Raw genomic sequence first — 22,843 nt, forward strand, 5'->3', positions numbered from 1 at the left:
TAATCTGCGCAAAGGATGGACAGACGACGGCAGGAACATGGACCAGAAACTACTTATTCATTGACTTTACAGAGAATGTGTTATATTGTGATATGTATTGTTATCCCACTATAGAATAACCTATAGTGGGATATGAGATTTTGGTCAAATGGCACAGACCTAGTCTCTCTTTTTTTTGTAATCATGATTCTGTTGTGTTTGCATCAAATCAAATGATCCCCAAGCTTTATCAACAAATGACATGTACATTACACCATGTGACAATCTGCACAAAGGAAGAGGTAGACAGGACATACATGTGTGAGTAACAGGAGTAACATACAGTGCAGGAAAAAGCTTTTTTTTTTTTTCTTTTTTAGGAAAAACGGAAATTGTGTCAGAATCACACAGTGACAGTGAGGAAGAACAAATAAATCTTTCCAACCCCTTTCCTGACAAAAATCCTGTGCTTATTCTGTTGTGTGGAACCGGATTTAAAGACTATGATGACTGTCAAAAACATTTATTTTGCAAGAAAAGGATCAATAGGGTGAAACTGTCAAGGATCACACAGGACTGAAGCAGCTCTTACTTGCTGGAGTTTTGAGGTGGAAAAAATGGTTTACTGACAACGGGTCAAACATTGTAAAAGCAGTCTCCCTTCATAACCGGACTGGGCCTATGTGTTTTGGGGCCACAGCTGAGCTGTGTGGTAATTACAATATTTTATCTTTTTTTAATTACACACACAGGATAACATTTGTTCAAATGTGTTCTAAAGAGCAGACAAGATGCTTTGTTGATTATTCTTATATTTCGTCCATGAAGCTGCATGTGTTTGTTATGTCTGCATGGATTACAACAGATATTATTTCATTAAAGGACCACTGTGTAGGATTTAGTGGCATCTAGTGGTGAGGTTGCAGATTGCAACCAAATGAATACACCTCCCCTCACCCTCCCCTTCCAAGCATGTAGGAGAACCTATAGTGGCTGTGAAAAACACAAAAGGCCCTCTCTAGAACCAGTATTTGGTTTGTCCACTCTGGGCTACTGTAGAAACATGGCAGTGCAACATGGCTTCGTGGAAGAGGATCCGCTCCCTATGTAGATATAAAGGGCTCATTCTATGGTAACGAAAACACGATTCTTATTTTCAGGTGATTATACACTAATTAAAACATACTTATGAATAATATATTCCATTTCTGCAAAGTCTGTTCCACTAGATTCCACTAAATCTTACACACTGGTACTTTAAAGTATGGTGTCTGAGTAGAAAATTGTGATTCTCATTTTGACCAGAGTCGTGCAGCCCTCGTGCATATACACCATCAAGGACAACTCACCACTGTGATGACCTCAAGGTCTTTAAGGTACGTTCGCTCTGTGGTCAGAATCTCTTTGGCAATGAAGTAGGCCTTATCGGTGGGATATCGCTGAGGGCAAAGACAGATATTAGAGAGATGGACAACACATGTCAACTATGAAAAAAAAAACAAAACACAATCTTGCTATGCCACAGTGATAAAGAGTTGAAAATATATTTCCACTCCATTATCCAAAAACTTCCGGTTCTAAACTCCTAAAAGGGTTGTGAGGCAGGGGGTGGAAGGGTGGCATGTAAGCAGTGTACCTTCCTCCTGCCCTCCTCCTCCTCCTCTAGCCTGGCATTGGTGCCCACCTCGCTCAGGATGGGGCTTTGCAGGGGTGACACGGCCTGGCCTGGCAGGCTGAGGGTCGACATCTGGAAGGAGGGCGACAGACAGAGGGGACCCTTGGAGTTGAAGGGCGAGAGCTGGGGGCTGTCCACGACTGAATCTGTTGGAAGAGGGATAACACACATTAAAAACTGGATGAAATTAGTGTTTCAGAATCATTCAAGAAAGATGCCTCCTTAAATGAGATTAGGGTTGCTCTACCCAAACAGGCCAAACATGATCTTTTGAAATGGGTGGAGTTCAGGTCAACAACCACGCTCTCTACACAGAGTGGAACTTTTCACAATAGCATTCTTGTGAAAGTGCTCAATGTGTTGTACACACTAAGACATTCAATAGTAACCTTCATCTTCACCTAACCTGTTTTTAATACAATCATCTTGATTCCTCTCAGAGAAAAACACCGCACTTTAACAAAAACATGTGGGATGGTTCATCACACACATTGGCCACAAATGAAAGGGGAGACAAGAGGGAAGACCAACGCAAGTAATGGTTGCTACATTTTTCCCCCCGCCATTATTTTCAGAGAAGGACAAATGATTCATAGCCAACTTCACTGAGCCCGATTCCATTACAGAGAACTGCCTCTGCTGCTTTTGTTCTGCCTGCGAGCTTTGCTACACAACAAATCAGGAGACAAAACGGCAGATGAAACACTAGGCTATCCCCTTTACTGAGTCATGGGTCACCACAGCTGTTCTTCCACTTCTCTAAGAAAAAAAAAGAAAAAAAAAAAAGGAGTGGGGGAAGGCCGAGGGAGGGGAAAAAAAAAGTCACTAGTCGACCCGGAAATAATTGCTCACGCAAAGACTTATCAGGAATGTGGCTTGTCTGGAGGGCAGAGTTGTTTATAGTTTATCTGAAGTGCCTCGCAAGGGAATGACACGAGAAGGGAAGAGAGCGGCCATCGGGCTCCATAGCGGGAGGACGGGGGTTTGCTGTGGAATGGCTTGGCACAAAGCCTGTTTAAACAGGGAGCAAACACACACACACACACACACACACACACACTCACTCAGCTGGAATTAGGTTGAGGAATCTTGTGTACGAGTTTGACCCAACCCCCAACAGCAGACGGGTCTGTTGCCTCAAGTATAAAGAAAAACGACTCCACGTATTGATTTGTTGCTGCTTTTTTCTAATGTTATACTGGAGAACTTAATTGGATAATTAACTTCAACCCTCTAGAAGGACACGTGGACACTCATCTAGGAATTAAAAGGACTGGCTAATGTGTGGGAAACTTAGGAGTCAACAAAGACAATTTGGAATAGGCTGCTCCTGTATTTGACTCCAGCTTTTAAATTATTCAAAAACACAATAACAGCAAACCTATTTATAATATTTTCAATCTGGTTTCTTGAGAAAATCACTCAAACCTCAAGGGATTGTTTCTTTGCTAACATTGCACACATCTACAAACTGTTATAAGATTTTGGTTCAAAGACAGAGGGCGAGGTAAAATTTGTCCCTCGTGATCTGGACTATGCACAACTTTGTCTCGGTCATTAGAAGAATATCTAACAGCACTGTGGTTTCTGTTAAAGCTGTTGAAAGAATTACATCACCAGTCTGCAGCTCCAAAAGAATTTTAAGTCTGACATTCATGGTACCCAAAAGTGATTACTTTATTCTTGAGAGTAAAACATACAAACATAAGTACAGGTTGCTTATAATTAGTAAATATACATGTTCAGGATTACGTGATGATTACTTGGTGCCTAAGTGCAGTTAGCTTAGCTGGTTATATAATTGTCAGCCCCGTTATTTAAATCTTTAGTTGAGATGTGTAAAGTATCATATGGCAGAAGAAGAAGGCAAAGAAAAAAAAAAAAGGCATCTGAAACAAAATAATGTCCCACACTCCGCAAGGTGACACAGAAACAACTGTCCACACTTGTGAATGTAGAGAGATTGCAAACACACTGCTATTTGCCATCCTTCAAAATGACAATGAGAACAGGTGAGTATTTAACAATCGTCTGTCATAATATCTGAAGAGGAAAAATATTCATTTAGGTAGCCCTTTCCCTCATTGGTGTTCACCGGAAACATCTCAAAAGTATTGAAAAGTAGACAGAAACGTACACCTGAGATATGCATAAAGCATATTGCATTAAAAGAGTTAAAGTAAGTGCTTTAAGGCACTGTGGTGCAAGTGCGGCAGACAAAAGGAGACTCTGTAACATGCACAGAGAGCAAAAGCGACTGTTTTGAGGAGGAAATTACATCAGTGATGTAACAAAATGCTACTGATTAGTATGTTATCAACACAATATTAGCCTTTCACGTTCTATGGCACAAGGAAATCCAACTTGACACGACCAGATACCACATCTGAGGCCTGCATGTTGGACAAAAATAATAATTAAATGATATTAAGCATGCATAATTTTGTGCATGCTAGTATGTTAGTAACTGACCACATGACTGCAAACTATTGTTCCTATATCAACGCTTAAACACATACAAAAAAATCCAGCTAATATAAAACAAGCACTGAGAAATTCATAGCTAATGTGCAAAAGACCCCCGTTTCCTTCCAATAAACAGAATACCATGTTGCTGGTATCCTGAAGATAGCTAAGGCCAAAACCCTGAAACATTTCTTAAGGCCACATGCCAGAAAAGAGACAAAGCAACATCAATCTTTAACCATGTACTGGTGGTAAAATAAAAACCGTATCGACTATATCCAAGGGGTTTCCTGGAAGTTAATGATGGTTTCAAATGTTGAAAAGCGCTACATCTAGATGCTCTGCATTCTAAATTTTAATCATTAGCAAGTACTACTGTATTAAACTATCATACACAGATTACTAAATTTAGCTCATTTTCTACAGAAGCACAAATCCTTACATACCTGTAAGATGATACATTCATTTTTGTAGCAAGTGGTGTTAACAGTGTACTCAATGGCTCATCAGTACACTGCTTACATTCTTCAATGCAACTTAACATTAAGTATTATTAATATTTGTGTTGTCTACTTTGGTGGAAAGTTATTTTAATCCTATCGAGACATCATAAACCTAACAAAATGTAAAGAAAATGCTAACCTCTGACATCTGTTACATGCTGTGGACTAGTGTGATATTAAGAATGCTGACATCCACTTCAGCCAGCAGATGTCAGTGAAGCACAGTACCAAGAGTGCAAACGGAAAAGAGGCTCCATGGCATGTCTTGTTAAGAAACGTTAAATACAGAAGGATCAATGAACCTGGACAACAATCGGTTTCATTTGTACCCTGAGATTAGAGACAGATTACCATTCACTACTCTACACTCCACAAGACGTACCATCTAAGAAATTCCATTTAAAGGCCAGATAATGATGATTATTACTGGCAATAATCAAAATGGTAGTTAAATGTTTGTGAAGTACTTTTAAAATTAGGATATCACATTTTTATTTGTCAAGCTATAGTTTAAATACGCTAGAAATGATCAAAAATACATTACATTACATGAATCACATATTCCTTTTATCAGCTATTTTTGAGTTTAATTCAATTGAAACCTATTATGCCAGGCCATCAAATTAAAAGGTAGATGCAGATTGTTTTTCTGACATCCTGAGTTGAAGTGGGAAGCCAATCTAACAAGACATTTCTATGCTACCTTGTATATTTGTGATTAAAATGATGTTTAAAAAAAAAAGTGTTTAAGATATAAAGCTTCCAAAGTAAAAAGCACAAAATGTTTTGCATTTTCTGAAATGCTTAAGGCATATACCCCAAATGCACGGTCAACATTTGCTCTAAACAGCCTGAATGTTAAGATAAAACAACTGACAACTACAAAAGACTATGTCATTCAAGAATCTCATGAAATTAACAGCCAAAACTTAATAAAACAGAGTTTCATGAGAAGACAGGAGTGATTTTAAAAAAGCACCACAACATGACACAACATGTCAAATCACTGATATGAACGAAGGCTGTTGGAAATCTTAACTTAAAAATGATTGGACACCAGCAATCAATTTATAAGCCTAAGTTTCAAATGCTCCAACTATCTCTGTTACCATGGCTAACATTACTCTGTATGTCAAAAGTGTTGTTAAGTTGAAATTGTATTAGTAAAGCGTGAAATGCCGCTGCTTATTATTATTGTTAATTACAATGTCACTAATTTTTTTTTTATGTATAATTTGGACAGCCCCTGACTGAGGCTTCAAGTGCTGTAAGGACGTGTGCTTTACATTTTAATATGAGGTGATCCAGAGGGGTCTGCGAGTGCCAGGGTCTGCAGGCTATGACACTGGAGGAGGAAACCCTCTATTCCATTGGTCCCTGTCAGCGGATTACTGTAAAACAGGTTCTGCTCAGGGGGAAGGACACTGTCAGAGCCCCAGTCCGAGTCTGAATCTGAGCTGCCGTTCCCAGAGCCCTCAGTGGCTGTGGGCGGGTAGCTGAGCTGTTCCAGCTGTTCTACTAGGTCACTAAACTGCACAGCAGAGCTGCTCTCAGAGCGCACAGAGTATGCTGGGAAATTGACCATTGAACTGGCCTCTGACTGGATGTCAGACCCTGGCAGACGCAGCGAGGAAGAGTCAGGGCCTCCGTAGCCCACTGACATAGACTCACCTGCAGAGCTGAGCCCCAGGTTGTCCAGGGAACTGCACTCGGAGCGGTTATTAACCAAGGAGCTAGTCTCAGAATTACCTACAATACTATCGGGGAAGGGATTGGTACTCCCATTCAGGTCCTCAATGCCCACGCTAAAGATCCTGTTTTTGCTGAGGTCAGATTCCTCGACATAATCAAATTGATCTACTTTATCATCGAGCCCAAAAGAGTAGGCCTCAGCCCCCCCGCCATAAAAAGAAATTTCAGTGGGGTCATCATCTATGAACTCCTCAGTGACATGCAGTGGTGAGTTGGACACTGAGAACATGGGATTCTGTTTTGTACGCAAAAGCTCTGCCTCAAAAGCCTCAGGTGTAAGAACCCCCTTCCTCTTCCCTCCACCCCCTCCCACTGAGGATCCAGTTCCCATTCTCCCACCATGCTTATCCTCATTGCCATTTTTGGAGGGCTGTGATTGGGAAGTGCCACTCTCTACACACACAAACAAGGGGCTGCAGTGTCCTGCTGCCTGATTGCTAGGGGCACCTTGAAAAGCGTAGTGAGATGGGGGAGCGGCCTTGACAGGTTCTTCCTTCGGAGGGCTGGGGGGTCTGGTAGCTTGAAGAGGGGACTGAAGCTGTTGTTGCTGCTGCTGAGGAGATGCTGGAGACTGGCTCAGTGTGGTCAAAGGCTGGGGTTGAGGTTGGAGTTCTTTTCGTGGGGGAAAACTGGAGATGTGTGCTGGGTGGAAGGACACAATAGCAGAGGAAGGGGAGCCTGGGGCCCTGAGACTGTCATTGAATGACAAGCTCTGAAAAAAAAAAGCAACACAGACATGACAAGGAAAAAAGAAAGTGGAAAGTAGTAAAGGAGAAGACAATTGTATTAGTTTATCCATTAGAGTGCAATGTATGGAAAGTATTAGTTTCACTTGTAGAACTTCACAAATGCATCATAATTGTGGCTACACTGACCTGTTTTGGCACATCTGTGGCTAGGGAGCGAGCAGACATTCGTATTTTACTGTTCCTCCTGCAACGAGAAAGAATTTCATGTCAGAATTTGAATGATGAAGGCAGTGGGGAAATATTTCCCATTCAACACTAAGAAAGAATTAGAAAGACAAACAACGTGTCTTTCCGATTCACAGTGTATTTATATGGACACACACCTCTGGTATGGGGTTCTCTTTGCTCCATTTTCCCTGACATAATCCACAAGTTGCTTCTGGGTCCTTCCACTGAAAGAGAGAGTTGGGAATCAAAACACTGAAAACTTTTGTGTTTCAGTGTAAAAGAAAAAATAATATGGGTGCAAACAAGCGGACATGAAATATAACACATTACTGTACGTCTTTTTAAAGTATCAGTAGTTAATACCTGTATCTGAATGAAGAGCCTCTAGTGAAAAGGACAGCTTTGGATTTGGGCTGGGGTTGGTCAAAGAGACGGAAAAATGAGTGGTACTCCACACATATCTTCCAAAAGATTTTACACTGGTCTCGACTGGCCATCATAAACTCAAGAGTGTCCTGATGCGGACCCTAAAAACAAAGATCAAAAAGAAGAAGCCGATAAGCAAGCTGATCTTCACACGTGATGGGGAATCTGAGACATACAGAGAAAACAACCAACATCCAACTTAATCTCTTTATTAATACGTACATGGACCTCTGGGTGGAGTTTGATCAGGAACCGTTTTCTCTTAAAGCTCAGTTTGCGAATCTTGGACCAATTGAAGGTATTTATTTTTGTGTGACCCTGGGAGAAAAATAAGAAAATAAAAGAGGAATCTTTAGCAACCTTGTTAGGGTTTCTGTTCACAAAAGAAAGCTGGTATGAGAGCAGCAGTCACCTGAAAAACCTGAAGGCCCATATGAGCGACAGCCAGATTGATCTTGGTGCCCTCTCGGTCAGCTGCTGGGTGGAAGCGCACTCCGTACATCTCCAGTTTACGGGCAATCTCCAGGATTTGGAAATCTGATTCAGCTGGAGTCTGTCCCCTAGGATAGACAACACATCAACACTCATGAGTGATTAACATGACCTCTTCACGCTGATTTTGTAGTACACGGGCATGTCATGAGGGATCTGTTTGTGAAACACCTAAAACTTAGATGTCCAATTTCCTGATGCACACAAAATTTCAGTTGTTGTCCTATTGGATCTTAGTACTCTGAATGACATGGCTGACCATGTAATACTGCTATACAGACTAAAAAATAAGGATGCATTTTCAGGCATTGTCCAATTTAGATTCAAGACCTAAAGACCAAAACAACGCCAGTTCCCCAAGGCTCAATCCTTGAGCCTCTTTTATTCAACTTTTACATGGTTCCATTAGGACAAGTTATACAAACCAACAAAGATGTTCTCCGTAAGTGCACTAAACATATCCAAGACATCAAAGGCTCAGTCCCTTCAGCTAAAGACAACACTGAGACAAAAAGGAAAGACTAAGAATAGTCTCAACCCTCAAAACCAAGTCAGTGATCTTTGTGTAATCAGGGACTCTGTTGTTCACTTCATGTTGCTGCTCAAATTTACTTCAAAGCACTCATCATAGCAATTCTCAGTTCTCTGCAATGGGTTCCAGTGTGTCAATGAGTAGAAAATGAAAAACTGCTGTTTGTGAAATTTTAAGTGAATCATTCCATAATTTGGGAAATGCACTCATTCATTTTCTTTTTTTTTAGATTATTTTTTAGGCATTTTTGACTTTATTGGATAGAGGATAGTGAAGTGGCAGACAGGAAACAAGGAGGGAGAGATGGTTACGACATACAACAAAGGTCACTGGCTGGAATTGAACCTGGGACGTTGTGGTAATGTGGCATGTGCAGTAACCATTCGGCTACCAGGGCGCTCCAAATCATTCGCTTTCTGGCAGAGCAGTAGATAAGATTGATAGCACATATAGCTAGATTAGCTCAAAGACTGGAAACACAGGGAAATAGCTAGCCAGGCTCTGTCTGAAGGTAACAAAATCCACCTACCAGCACCCACTAATTAACAAGTTACATCTTGTTTGTTTCATTCATGCAAAAATGTCAATTTGCTGTTTTACTGGGTGTTGTTACATGCTGGACTATTTCTTGGCCATGACCAGTAACTTCCTGGAGTCTCAGGCTGACTCAGGCTGTCTTGGCGACCAGTACCAACTGACAGATTTGTTCATGATATTAAAAAACAAGAACTTTAAGTGTTAAATGCACTGTATATGAACAGCAACACTGAACAATTTAGTTTGACTCTGATTCTCTTGTGGTTGATCACACTTAATGTTGACATACAATGCTGAAAGTGCATTAAAATAATTGTGTACCTCAAATGAAAAAAGGTTAATATTTACAATTAACTGACTTGTGGAACATATAGTGTGTAGCCTTATGGTCCATCTGCTGTCTTTCTTTTTGATTTACCAAGTAAAATTTAAACACAGTAAGATTGTATCATGACTTGTATGTCGAGTAGTGTGACTTTAAATCCCTTATAACTTCGAGGATTTGAGAGGCATTACCTAAAACCATGTGATTACAACCAAACAGCATGTTAGGAAGACATATCCATCCAATCATCACCACATTCTAATTTTGTTCATCCGTTAAGCGGTGAAATCTCCTTAGGGCCCTCCCCTGCCCCACTGGCCTTATGGCTAATAGACCGGCCAGAGCAGGGGATTAGGCCAGGGAACTCGCCGCTTGTACTTCCACACTGGCAACCAAGGGAAGAGATTAGCAAAGGTCTTTAGAGCCGCCTAATACACTGAGTTGAAAAGAGCCCCTATTGGCCATGGAATAGTACCGTGCTAACAAGGAGGCTGGTGGTGGGAAAAGTGCAGTGAGTGGTTTTGTGACACTCAGGACTGAAATAAGACAAACCCCTTCATTACAGTTGTTTAGCAAGAACACACAGTTGTTTCAGTTCAGTTACCTCATCTATGTTAACACTAAACATTTGTGTTTAAAGCCACATAAAAAGGGGCACAGTCAACATGACACTGCTTTGAAATTCATGTGATACCCTCTGTTGGATGTAGTTTCAAATTTAAGACGGCCCTAAAAAGGTTGGACGCAGTAATGTGTAGTTAAGATTCAAAATTCATGGTTCCATCAACTTTTTCAGTTAAGAGTGGCATTAATTTCTGAAACACTCCAAACTTCCAAACCACATGCAAACACTGAATGAGCCAATACTCAATCTTACTCAGTAGGTTGGATTGTTACTTTCATTTAGGTCTCAGCAGAGTTAATAAAAAACAGCAAGAGTCAACAAGTGATGACGTTTCTAAACACTTAACAATAGGAACTGATAGATGCATTTGTGAACTATATGTTGAACTACAGAGTGTGTGTCATCTTCCATGAAAGTACATCATTTTTCATTCCTTACAACAGCTGGTGTTGCTCCTCACTGAGGTCATATTTCCACAGTGGTACTGTTGTGGTGTGTTGTAATTTGCTGCAATCATTTTGTTATTTCCACTGCATCCTCACAGCAGGAAATGATCGCAGTAACCCACAATATTATGGCCCTGCTTGGAGTGAGGTCACACCGTGACAGCCCCCGTCATCGACCAAGCTGTGTCGACGTCACAGTAAACTGGCTTAAAACTGGCTTAACACATGGTCAGGGATAGAAGGCAACAACTAAGATTGACTCTTGTTACTCTAATAAAGCTGTTTTTGTTGACTTTTTTGATTATTTTTAAAGATCTGAAAATCAGCAATCATACTTTTACTTCAGTGTTTTTAATTTCAAGTACTGTATGTACGTATTGTCATGATTAACTGAGCAAAAGGAGTTAAAGAGAAGTTCTGTGAGAAATGGAGGAAAGCTATTTTGTGGTAGGAATGAGACACTATGTAACAATAAATGTGTACCGGTCTACAGCTCTATTGACACTGTTTAGCATGTTTATGTCAGCAGGTCAGAGAAGTAGCTAGATCCAAACTGGCACAGCCAAGTGAGGCAAAGGCAGACTGATAAGGCGACACACAAATATGATTACAGAGCTTTAGGTCAACATGAAACATGGGTGTAGGACAGACCAGACGGAGCAACTTACAGGTGCCTGCGGTGGAGCTCCATGATCCCCTCTTGCACCTTCTCTTGGTAAGGCAACAGCTTGTTCGTCCTCAGGAAGTCCCTGTCTGCTACATCATCATAGTCACCGATCTCAGCTGTGGTTTAAGATAAACATCTATTTAGAGAGGCTCCATTCTTTTGTTAAGGCCGTGTGCACATTTGATTGGGTTGTTGATCAATACCTATGATTAAACTGTTTATTTTACTTCATTTTAAAGCTTAGTAAGAGTGGAATAGAAATGCCTGATTCTCTTTCATCTATCAATTCCTTTTCTGGCATTAGTTATTCATATATACTTCACATACAAATACAGCTGTGCTTTTAAGTTATATGTAGAGATATGAGTAAACACACACATTTATATCCAGTTCTTTAGCATATGTAACCTTGTATGCCTGTGAGAGTGAGTGTTTCTGTGTGCTGAAACAAAGCTGTCTAGACCAAACCACTGTAATTTTACAGCTGTTGTAAATAATAAAATGTGACATTGAAATGCAGTCAGTACACTAAGAAAAAGATCTTAATCTTGTACAATAAAATATATGTACAGTGCATTGTCCCTTTCAAATAAAAAAAAAAATCAACAACTGTAATTAAAATATCAGCTTAAACGTACACTGGACAAGGTGAGAGGCGAGCAGGGCTCCAGTATTTTCTGTGCAGATCAACCGACCCTCCATTAGATCTCTTTTCATCTGCAGGGAGAATAAGTACCTATAAAAAAAAAGCACAGAGGCTTAGTGTCCATCTGTTTATGCTCATGTGAAGTGAATAAGCACAAACCAAGCTTATCATGGATTATACTAAGTGCCTTTATCAAAGTTAAATGTCATTTAATGGAACTTTACTAAATAACTTAGAATTACTAAGCTGGTTATTTATTGATGTAAGTCTACACAAGGATAGATTTTTTTTTTGTAATTTACTACAGTGGAAATAAATAAAGTACATGCACTTACAAAAAAATCCTACTGACTGCAGCTAAGCATTAAAAGATTTCCATTAACATTTTAGAGGGGGACATATATTACAATTCCCTGAAAACAATAATCATGAGCTTCTGAGAGAAAAAAAAACAGTTTGTTTTCTGAAGCCCCGCTACACAGGCATGAGATAAATGCAATATCCAGTAGGAAATTACAGTCACTGACCTCGTGTACTCTTCCTGCAGCTGACCTGGGTCTGGAGGAAAGAATTTCACTGACAGTCTAAATAGCGTATTTGCTGGTCCTGAAAAACACGAGAACAGATAATCAGCCTTCATCCACAATTTCATAAGGTGAAATTTGAACTAATATTTGAACTCACTTACTTCTGACTTGTCTCACAATGGGTTTTGTGGGTTCCAACCAAACCTGAAGTGAAAGAAAAAGCACTTACACTTAACCATGTTATGAGCTTTTTTTTTTTTTTTTACAAAATTTGACAGATCATGACGGCTCTATCTTAAATGACTCCCTTACTATACAGAGAAGGTATGTCTAAATGGTAGAAATGTTTTGGGTAAAAACTGGCTTCTATGTCTCGCTGTAGGAGCCTGCTTGCCCTTTTACATCTGGGCCTGATTGAGGGAGGAATGTGCTAGATCCAGACAGATGCATTGAGAAACTGGTATCAGCTGATATTTGCCTGAAATCTTCTTTCGACTCATATGTACATACCTCTATACTGTATGCATGTGTTTGCAAAATAAATTAAGGAAAAGGTGTAGATGCTGGAGCAACTAATCTGCAAACAATTAGAGACTTAACGATTGGTCGATTCATTCATTAGTCAACTCAACTATTCTTTTTTGCAACTCTTCTGATTGTCAATTTACCGTTAAACTCATTTGCAAGAAAATCTTTGATGGTTCCAGCTTCTCAAATCTGAGGATTTGCAGCTTTTTTCTTGTCTTACTGTATAGCAGACTTCATGTCTTTTGGTTTTGGACTAATTGTTGGACAAAAAAAAAAGCTATCTGAAAACATCAACTCGGGCTCTTAAAAATTATGGTGAGTATTTTTCACTATTTTCTGGCATTGTCTTGATGAAGTGATCAAACGTTTGAGAAAATTGCTAGATTAATCGATAATGAGAATAATCATTAGTTGCAGTTCTTCAAAACAATATTTGTGGGTCAAAAATGCCAGTCACCATTTCCTAAAGATGGGAAATATGGCGTCTTCGAATGCTTGGTTTTATCCGACCGACATTTCAAAACCAATATTCAATGTAGGAAAAGCTGCAGATTCTCACAGTAGAGAAGTTTAAACAAAGCAATGTTTGGTATTTTTCTTGAAAAATGACTCAAATGATCGATAAATTACCAAAACAGTTGCCAAATAATCAAATGATTGTTTAAACTCTAGTATAGCTGGCTGAACGATGAAATGGTTGGCATTTATTTCAAAAGACTCTGACATGTAGTTCTCTAAATTAGCATTAGCATCAGGTCAAAACATCCTGCTTTGGTCAGGATTGTTGGTTAGAGGTATTTAGTTCTAATTATCTGTAGTTGATGCCTTAAACACAGCGCTTGACTCTCAAACTGCAGAACAAATGGACTGTATATATGCAGTGCAAGGCTTTCCGATGCTCTTGCTAAGAATATATGAGCTAGAAGGCTGGTGGGTCTTATAAACAAACACCCGCTCCGTTCTCTTTGAAGATAATAAATGTTTCATATATCTTCTCCGATGCTCTATAAAAAAAAAATCTTGGTGGTCTTGAATTCCACTAATGTTTCTCTAAGAGTAAGACAATGGAAAGTATGACATTTGTATACAGGCACTTGTGCCAGACAAGTTAAAAATATTCCTCGATTATATACTGCTGAAGTCCAGTGAAAACAATACTACTTCACTGCTTGCACTGCAGTACAAAGCTACAGAGGAGCGACAGAGTCTTGTTGTCACCAAGCTGTGACCTTTGAAGCTGTGACTTTTGAAACGCTGTTGGCTTTTCCTGGTCAGTTTTTAGCTGATACGTATAATTAATTTGCATGTGTGTGTTCCTGGATATTCAATGTGTCCGTTTCTACCAGGAAACAAAAGACACAGTTGACGGTGTACATACCCAGTTCATCTGCATGTTCTGAAACTCGAGGCCAAAGTAATCACTCTCTATGAGGTTGCCTCTCAGGAAAACCTCAGAGAGAAGGGCCTGTCCAAAAGCTTTTGGCTGAAAGAAAGAACAACAGAAGAAGAAGGAATCGTTATTTTCATCACTGTGTCAACACAAAGATCTTAAAAGTCCACTAATGATAACATTTGATAATCTCAATGGGAAGAGAAATTGCATTGTTTTAACTAAAAAAAAGTTTGAAAGCTGATCGACTAACGTAGGTGATGGACAGCAAAAACACATTTTTGCTTGTGCTGAGGTGAGGAACGCCATGCATGTGCTGTAAGTGAGCACAGAAGAAACGCTGTCTGTCTGTGTGGTGCAGAAAATATTTGGCATCTGTAAATGATCCACTTCATTGTGTGTTTTATGGCTGCATATGCTCCATCTGTCGATTCAAATAGTTTCCTTGGCTTGGATGAGCAAGTCAACTACAAAAATGTGTCCTACTGTACATTTATCGTTATCTGGCCCAGATAAGAGTGCAGCTGAATCACACGCAGGAAATCTGACGAGGTTTACCTTCTCAACGCTCTGGGGTTTGTTTTCACTAAACGAAGAACTAATTACTATGTACTAAGCACACACTGCACTTGAGGTTTGGAATCCTTGCCTGTGACTTTTTGAGAAAATTATAGCCTGAAACATCTGGTTGTAATGTAAAATAGTATTTTTAAAAGCCTTATAAAAAGAACTGCTTTGCATTGGCTAAAGTAAAGCGTTGCAACTCAAAGAGCACCGGGAGATTTACTGTAGTTAGTCTTTTCATTACTGTGATACGATCATATGTTCTGCATTCAGAAGATCTATGAAATGCAGGTGAAACCTACTGACACGACAAATGTTAATTTAGAAATCTGTTGTAGAATGCCATTTTCTGTGCATTTACAGTGTCCGATTACAGCCGGCCTCAAACAGAGAACAAAAACCCGGTGTGTTAAAATACTTAACCTGGGTTGTCTTTGAGTACAGGCCAAACATATAATCCAGACAACATCAGTAAGTATTCAAAATGCATCAGTGGCCAAATGTAAGGAATATTTTGAGGTGTTTTTTTTCTTCTCTCTGTTCGCCTATTTTGGTGAGGTTGAGTGAATGCCATTTCAACAAAGAGTCAGTGTAATCGTATACTGAGCGCTAAGCAGACGGAACCGATGTCTGAGCTGCTTTGTAAACAAAGTCAGCAGAGTAAAAGCAAATCTTTCATGCAAATTAAGACAACATTTCCACAGAATAATGCTTATTTTTTGCAAGTTTCCCTTTAAGGTTTACAATGTTCGCCTCATTCCTTCATTGTGCGATACAAACAACCGCCTGCATGTATAATGAACTAAACTGATATGTTGTAATTTGAGTTAAATTCAGGTAAAACAGTATTCAGACTGCTAATTGAAAACATAAATAGTAATATCAGACAGGCATAATCACAATACTGACATGACATTTACAGTTTACAGATCTCTTAAGTAAACATTATCTAAAATGTTTTTGACCTAGCGCTGTAAAATAATAAAGCATAGTTGTGGTGATTGATTTGAACCAGAAGCTGATGGCAGATTAAAACAAATGGTTTTCCCCCTCACTGTATTAGTCGTCAGGAGTCCGCTCTGTGTTGACTGGTGTGTTTTCAGAAGCCTCTCCTTTGTGTTACTCATTAACCTTCTACAGGAATGTAAAACTGCATTCACAGCACTCTGGTCTCGAGGGAGAGTAAAATCCCTTCAGCCTTCTCCTCTGGGATGTTCAGCCATTTAACCTTATCTCCCTCAATCTGATGACAGTTTCACTGCGATCTAGCAGCTAGCGAAATGGACAAGGTACACTATTATGTCACCCTCACCTCCTCTTGCATGAATACACAAAAAGTATGCAGTGTAGTGGCTGCAGACGATTGCGCACCAGACCTGCAGACCTAATTTCATATTCAGCATGATTTCTATCTGGAATGGCGTTACAATAAAGATAATTTTCCTTTAAATAACTTCTTCTTACTAGTGGGCAGGTTGTTTTGCACTGTGAGCACACAGTTATGATACTACTCTTATAAAATGCTTGGGACTCTGCATACAAAAACACTAACAAAAAGCCAGACGAGGGAGAGATAATGCCATGTCACAAAGGCAACGATCCAAACCTGAGTTTAGAGCAACAAGGCACCACTTTGGGCTCCGTGAAAATGTGATGAGAATTGTTCACTATTTTCTAACACTTTTCAGACTAAATGTTGAGTAAATTACAAAATATAATTCACATTACTGTCTGTCAAATTACTTGAAGCCCACCCCTAGAGTCTACTATATGACACTTCACTACTACATGGTATTGGCAACAAGAAAGATCAAATTCTGGTCTCTGCAACCAGATCCATCTAAATCCATTCTGCCATGCAAAACAAATGCGTCACATTCAGTATCAGTAGGCTACTACCTCAAAAAGCATGTCTGGCATTTTAATTTCAAGCACATCTGTGATGTGACAGTGGGATCACATGCAGTTTGTTCACACCCAACTTGTGGTAGGGACCACAGCCTCATCTCTGAGCTCTAACATTAAGGCAGGTCAGTGGGTCACCCAATCAAGCTCAGAAAGCAGTGGGGATTATGACAAACAGATGTTTCTCTGGGAGACAAATCTCCTGTGTGTAAGTGTGTGTGTGGGAAGGGGGAGGGGGGGATATATGAGCAATGGGTTTGAAAAGCAGCCCATCATGTGGGAAGACTGCCCTTCTCATTCACAAAGACTGAGCAAGGACACAGACAAAAACACAGGTGTAACCCAAATATTATCCAGCCTGACTCAAATTCAGGGCTTGGGTGAACCTTGCATGACAGGTTAGGCATGATCTACCAAACAGCAGTTGATACTCTGATGAATGGCATTGAGCTCCTCCAGTAGAACCTCCTACTGACAGCAGGGGTGTGTTGGGGCTTGTGTTTGGCACAGTGGGATGTACATTGTTTAGGCCTTGCCACCGGGGGATTTCCTGCTGACATACATTTTAAAGCTCCGCACACCAGTGGCCACTTTCACAAGTCTGTGAGGAAACATTTCAAAGTTCAACAGGTTCTTTGATGGCTTTGTTACCTAAATGGCAACTTTCGTTTGAAACAATAAGCCATGATTTCTTTTCGCTACCTGGCTGTGGGTCACACCTGTGAACAGTTGGCCAGAGAGTTTGTTGGCAGATAAACACTTCATAGTGGTAATAAGGATCAGGTGTGCCTTCTGCTCAGGTCACCTGTGTAACCCAGATACTTTCCAATCTCAACTTGGCCTTCAAATCAGAGGAAAAAAAAATACTTGAGATAGGTGGGATGTCCTTGTGTGGCAGCTATTTACTCCCAGTGACAAAAAAATATCAAAACAGTGACAACAGTAGAGATCAGTAATATCATCAAGAGTTACACAGAACTAGGGATTGTTTGAAATGTTAAACAAGTCCTTCTAGGCATAGCCATTAAAATGTTTAGCTACTTCAGTACACAAAAGGATAGTGTGAGTGCTTTGTAAGGGTGAGAGCTGAGTGCTCAGCTTTAGTGGTTGTAATGAAGAGCAAGAGCACTCCTTTTTTGAGCATGCACATGAAACAGATTTCTAATTCAGCTCCATCCACAGATCTACATTTGTTAAATTCATTATGGTGTGGATGTGTGTAAAGTAGCAACACATAATTGTACTATTGTACTAATCCAACGTAACTTTAGAAGATCTTGCAAGAGTAAGACAACATTAAAAAGACTGTGGAAGAACAGTTCATAGTCTGTTCGCACTCAGACTAGTTAAAGATAAAAACAGCACAAACATAATTAAGTTACACAAGTTTCATCATCCATTACTGGCATAACAATAATGTGATTTCTGCAACAGGCCAGTGGTTGAAATTCCTGGCCCAAACTTTTAGCAGGGCTTCTCTCCTGAGTGTGTCCCCTCCCCCACCAGCCCGACTCAAACTTTGTACTGGCCGTGACTGCTCCCTCTGAACTGCTCTTTTAACACCAGAGGCTGCCCCTCTCTGTCTCTGCCCCCCTCCCACCTCCTGGTTGTCAACCTTGCTATTTATGTGCTTGTTTGCTAACACTAAAGCAAAGACTGCCCGGACTCCCTACCACCGGTGCCCCCCGACTGTACTGCAGTTTTCACACAGCTAGGTTCCACATCCCCACCCTCAGCCTTTTAGCGAGCTTTGAGCTGGAAGTTAAGGCCAGCGAAGGGGCCGGCTGTGCTGGATAAAAGAAGCCTGTGTTTCCCTGCCCTGCCGGCCCTGCCTCCCTGTCCAGAGACCACAAGGCTGAGCTTTCTCCTGCACTGGCTGTGGGAGGGGCCTGTGGACAAGAGCCATGCAAGCAAATGTCTGCTGATGACGACCATACCAGGTACCTGCAGCAGATGAAGGCCGATCGGATCAAAGCACACACACTCTGATCTGATTTGTCTGTTGGAGTTCCAGGCTAAAGACGTTATATGGCCATAAATCCGTGTATTCTATCATGCCATATGTTAGCCTCAGCATTGTCACAAGAGATGAAATGTGTGATGGATTACAAAGACGGGAGCAAGTGTGCCCTGCATGTGTGTGACAGAGCAGAGTATATTTACACTACACTGTATAGAGCGAAAGTGGCAGGTGATAAAGACCGTACGCAAACCTATAACAAATTTGGGCAGCTGAGCAACCAAAATGCCAGAGTGAGGAGAGGCAGTTGCTTGAAGGCCACAACCATTTCAAACATTCAACACTGCAATTTTGTATCTATTTGTGCAGACTGTATGCATGAGAAAAAAAACTACAATTACAATCCGAGAAAAGTAATGCAGCTTCACTCGTTTTTTCTTCTGTTCAAATAGACGTAACCTAATAATGATACAGCACAAGTTATGCCGAAACTAAACATGTATATAAACAAGTCGTATAGCTGATGTTTTAAGCTCTGCAGCCTTTCTGTGTACAGAGATAAACACTATTCTCTCACAAGCCCACAACTCCTCAGACTGAATGAACTGCAATATTAAGCAATGTTGGGCAGTGGTGAACAACAGAGCCTCTCAGAGGCCATCTTGTTCTTGGCAAACTGCGGTCTGCTTGACAACAGGATTGCCGTCATTCCCCTTTTGCAGCCATGTATTTCTGTCTGCCACCTCCTATCAACACCATGTCCAGAGCTTACATTGAACTCTCCGGGCCAAGTTCAGTTGTTTTTTCACATGAAGGGCTGACAAAAAAAAAACCCTCCTAAAACTGACAAAAAAAGAGTTTTCCTCTAGACTGAACACTGCATGGACCCACTCCTGTACAAATTAAACTTGCGTCTGTCACATTCTATTAGCTTAAGACGTTGAGACAACATATGGTGCATAAGATTATGAAATGTCTGTCTCAGCAGTGCCCCCAAACTACATCTGCCAGAACTGTTATTGTTGTGGCTACACACGGATTTAGGACAGAGTAGTTACACAAGTTAAATACACTAACCTATCCTAATAGAATTAGCTGCCTACAGATCCAGTTACATTACACTGCAAGTTTAAACTCCATCAATTAGTCACTGACTTAGTTGCTATTTTTTGTTGTTGTGGAGACTTCACTTTGATAACACCCCCCCCTCCTCCATCTGAAAGACAGGAAACTTGCTCTGATATAGTGGCTTCCTTATTGCTTCCTATTTGCCTTCTGAATGACTCCTGCAGCAACTTGGCAAGTAAACACGGGAAAGCACTGTACCAATGCGGATCTAGAAGTTTGTTCAAACCAACTGCAAATCTTTAAAAGGGATTAACTTCTCTCTTAAGTAATTACAATGAAAAAGAAAAACAACAGCTACTAAGCTTGGCTACGGATTTACTCATGTTAAATTACAGCTCATGATTTTAAAATTTTGTTTAACTTAAAAATTGATATTTTATTGAACAAAACATGTCTCCTTTTGATCAACACAGCTGCATCCTAATGTAAGAGGTCAGTGTTGACATTACGCTTTGGCTTGCTTTAGTAGCTGTGGTGGAACTGATGATGGCAGAACAACAACCAGAAACCCAACATTTTGGAAACCCTGTCCTGTCTGCAAATCACATGACCACTGAAGTTACAAAGAAAAGTCAACTCATACCAGACTTACGGAGGCTAGAAAATGTAAAGCCTGCAAAGCAAAATCCATCAAACAAGACTAAACCTATTGTCATTTACCCATTCCAGCCTCCTCAGTTTAAGACAAAGCACTGATGAACACACAGTTTGACAATTCAGTCCTGACAGTTTCTGTTCACAATGAAGAGACAGACTTGAAAACAACTCCAGTGAATCAATAGTAAATGTGAACATGTTCAAGCTTGAGCTTGTTTGTTTTATCTATATCTCATGTTGCACAAGCTTTAGGGACAGGACAGAAAATTACTACTTCTTGGGCCTTGAGCAGAAATCACAGCAAGGAAACTAAAAAGTGCCCTGGTGAGTTGCACTAAGTTGCCAGAATAAGAAGCCTTAAGGAGGAAGGGATTTCAGCACCAAAGCCATGTGGCAGCTGTCACCGACACGCAAGCAGGGTATCCCAGGACAATAATGTAGTGCTGTGCAACAAACAGCAGTCTTATCACAATGTAAATAAGAGATGTAGGAAACACAATGATGCAGCTGTGCAACTGTTGAAGAGTAACTCACGTCCACATCAAAGAACTCCTGGGAATCGTCCAGCCCCTGCACACGGATCTGTAGTCCTCGCCCATGGCTTTTGCTCCCGCTGGCCATGTTGCCACTGAGGCTCTGGCCCGGCTCCAACGTGCTGACACCAGCATTGAACTGGGCTCCCAGCCTTGTGCCAGGGGTCTGCAGGACCCGGTATGAACCCTCTATCTCCCCCATTACTGCTCAGAGCAGCTCCACCACCTCACTCCTGCAAGCACAGGGAGGAAAGCAGAAATCATCAGCAGAGTTGGAAAAAATGCAAAACATGATGAAACATAGTTAAAAATGAGTCATTATTTGAGTGGGTGAATACAGGTGTAACCTTGGGTGTGCAGCTTGACTGCAAGGAATATATCTGGTTTAATATAGCTTTTGCATGTTTCATTGCAAAAAGTAGGCTTGACTGTCTGAAGCAGTTTGTGGACATGTAAGGTTCATTCATAAGGCGTGTAAGCAGGGCGAGAAATTAAACTTTAAAAATGTGAACAACTCCCAACCACTAACAGATAAATGTTCCAATTCACCAACCATTAAACAGTAAATCAATTTAGTATGTCTAAAGTCGACCAGCCACTTTCATATTTTACCAGCAGTTGGCTGGTGGATGGTGCTAACGTCCCAACACACAAAATTTACACTTGAGGAAAACCAATAGCTAATATTCACCGGAGCTAACGTTACCTGTGTAGCATTCAACACGAGTTTGGTTGAAGCGTAAAGACAAAATACAAAAAGGAGAAGACAGAATACCGATTTAGCGTTTAATAGTGTTGCATGTGGGCTTAACTGGGTCAGTAAGACTTCAGTGTTACTTTAACCAACATTTTAAAGTAAGAAGAACAAGCTAAACGTCGGCAACGAACGAGACAAATGTTTAACGTGGTGGTTTATTTTCTTTTTGAAGAAGGGAGGTCAGTAGACATTAGTTTACCGACGATAAGCGAACCGAAGTATAATTACTTCAACCGGATTTTCTTTTCCAGAATGTCGGTATACTATCTAAATGTGACGATATGCTCAAAAATGAGTAAAAAACTTACCGTTTTTCTTGAGTCGAAACTAAATGCTAAAAGTTTTCACATCGAAAAGGACACTACTCCAGTCCATGGTCGTCGTCCAAAGGAGTGCGCACTAACACTCATCTGTGATTGGCCGAAGCAGTCCGAGTCGTCCTGTGATTGGTTCAAATGTGGCATCGGATTGTAGGCTGAGGAGCGCAGATTTACCTTCCTTTACTTTAAATAGCTGTGATGGATGAAGAATAAACTTCAAACTCAAAAACAATATGTTGGGGCTCACTAATAAGGCCTCGTGGAAAGTTTTGAAGTTTATGGTCTCGAGATTGCGTGTATTTAATCTACAGGTCTGTCAACACCCAGAGGAAATAAAATGATCGTTTTATCTGGTTGTTGTTTTTTATCTGATTTGACTCACAGCCTTCATTTAAGTTTGGGCTAAAGTTTGACCCGTAGACAATATGAAATAGATGTGGGTTTTGCTGTAACCGTCTGAATAATACAGATTTAGTAACACATAATTCTCTGGATACATGAGGTAACAACTTGTATGAGACTTCACCTGTGCCTTATCTCTCATCACGTCACAACTAGATTACATCAAGCATGATGAATTTGTTGTACTGTTTGCACTTCAGTCCACATTTCCGCAGAAGCACTTGAACGATAAGGGACGAAAATG

The 22,843-nt window shown here is 40.5% G+C and overlaps 1 protein-coding gene across 2 annotated transcripts in view; it reads right to left on the reverse strand.

Moving 5' to 3' along the window:
* Positions 1 to 22,309, reverse strand: part of farp2 (FERM, RhoGEF and pleckstrin domain protein 2) — a 30,601-nt gene extending 8,292 nt beyond the window's left edge. The window contains exons 1-15 of one of the 2 annotated variants that reach the window (XM_067597851.1): positions 22,186 to 22,309; positions 21,122 to 21,353; positions 14,422 to 14,526; positions 12,677 to 12,719; positions 12,516 to 12,594; positions 11,981 to 12,078; positions 11,344 to 11,458; positions 8,131 to 8,278; positions 7,941 to 8,036; positions 7,656 to 7,819; positions 7,448 to 7,516; positions 7,251 to 7,308; positions 6,823 to 7,087; positions 1,664 to 1,800; positions 1,329 to 1,418 (exon numbers count right to left, since the gene is read on the reverse strand). In XM_067597851.1, coding sequence (XP_067453952.1) covers positions 1,329 to 1,418; positions 1,664 to 1,800; positions 6,823 to 7,087; positions 7,251 to 7,308; positions 7,448 to 7,516; positions 7,656 to 7,819; positions 7,941 to 8,036; positions 8,131 to 8,278; positions 11,344 to 11,458; positions 11,981 to 12,078; positions 12,516 to 12,594; positions 12,677 to 12,719; positions 14,422 to 14,526; positions 21,122 to 21,322 — 1,668 coding nt within the window. In that variant the 5' untranslated portion in view covers positions 21,323 to 21,353; positions 22,186 to 22,309. Of the gene's footprint in view, positions 1 to 1,328; positions 1,419 to 1,615; positions 1,801 to 6,822; positions 7,088 to 7,250; positions 7,309 to 7,447; positions 7,517 to 7,655; positions 7,820 to 7,940; positions 8,037 to 8,130; positions 8,279 to 11,343; positions 11,459 to 11,980; positions 12,079 to 12,515; positions 12,595 to 12,676; positions 12,720 to 14,421; positions 14,527 to 21,121; positions 21,354 to 22,185 lie in introns of both variants that reach the window. The other variant, XM_067597850.1, reaches the window with a different exon arrangement.
* Between the last annotated feature and the right edge of the window lie 534 nt (positions 22,310 to 22,843).

Source organism: Thunnus thynnus, chromosome 8, assembly GCF_963924715.1.
Source record: "Thunnus thynnus chromosome 8, fThuThy2.1, whole genome shotgun sequence".
In the NCBI taxonomy this organism is placed as follows: Eukaryota; Metazoa; Chordata; class Actinopteri; order Scombriformes; family Scombridae; genus Thunnus; species Thunnus thynnus.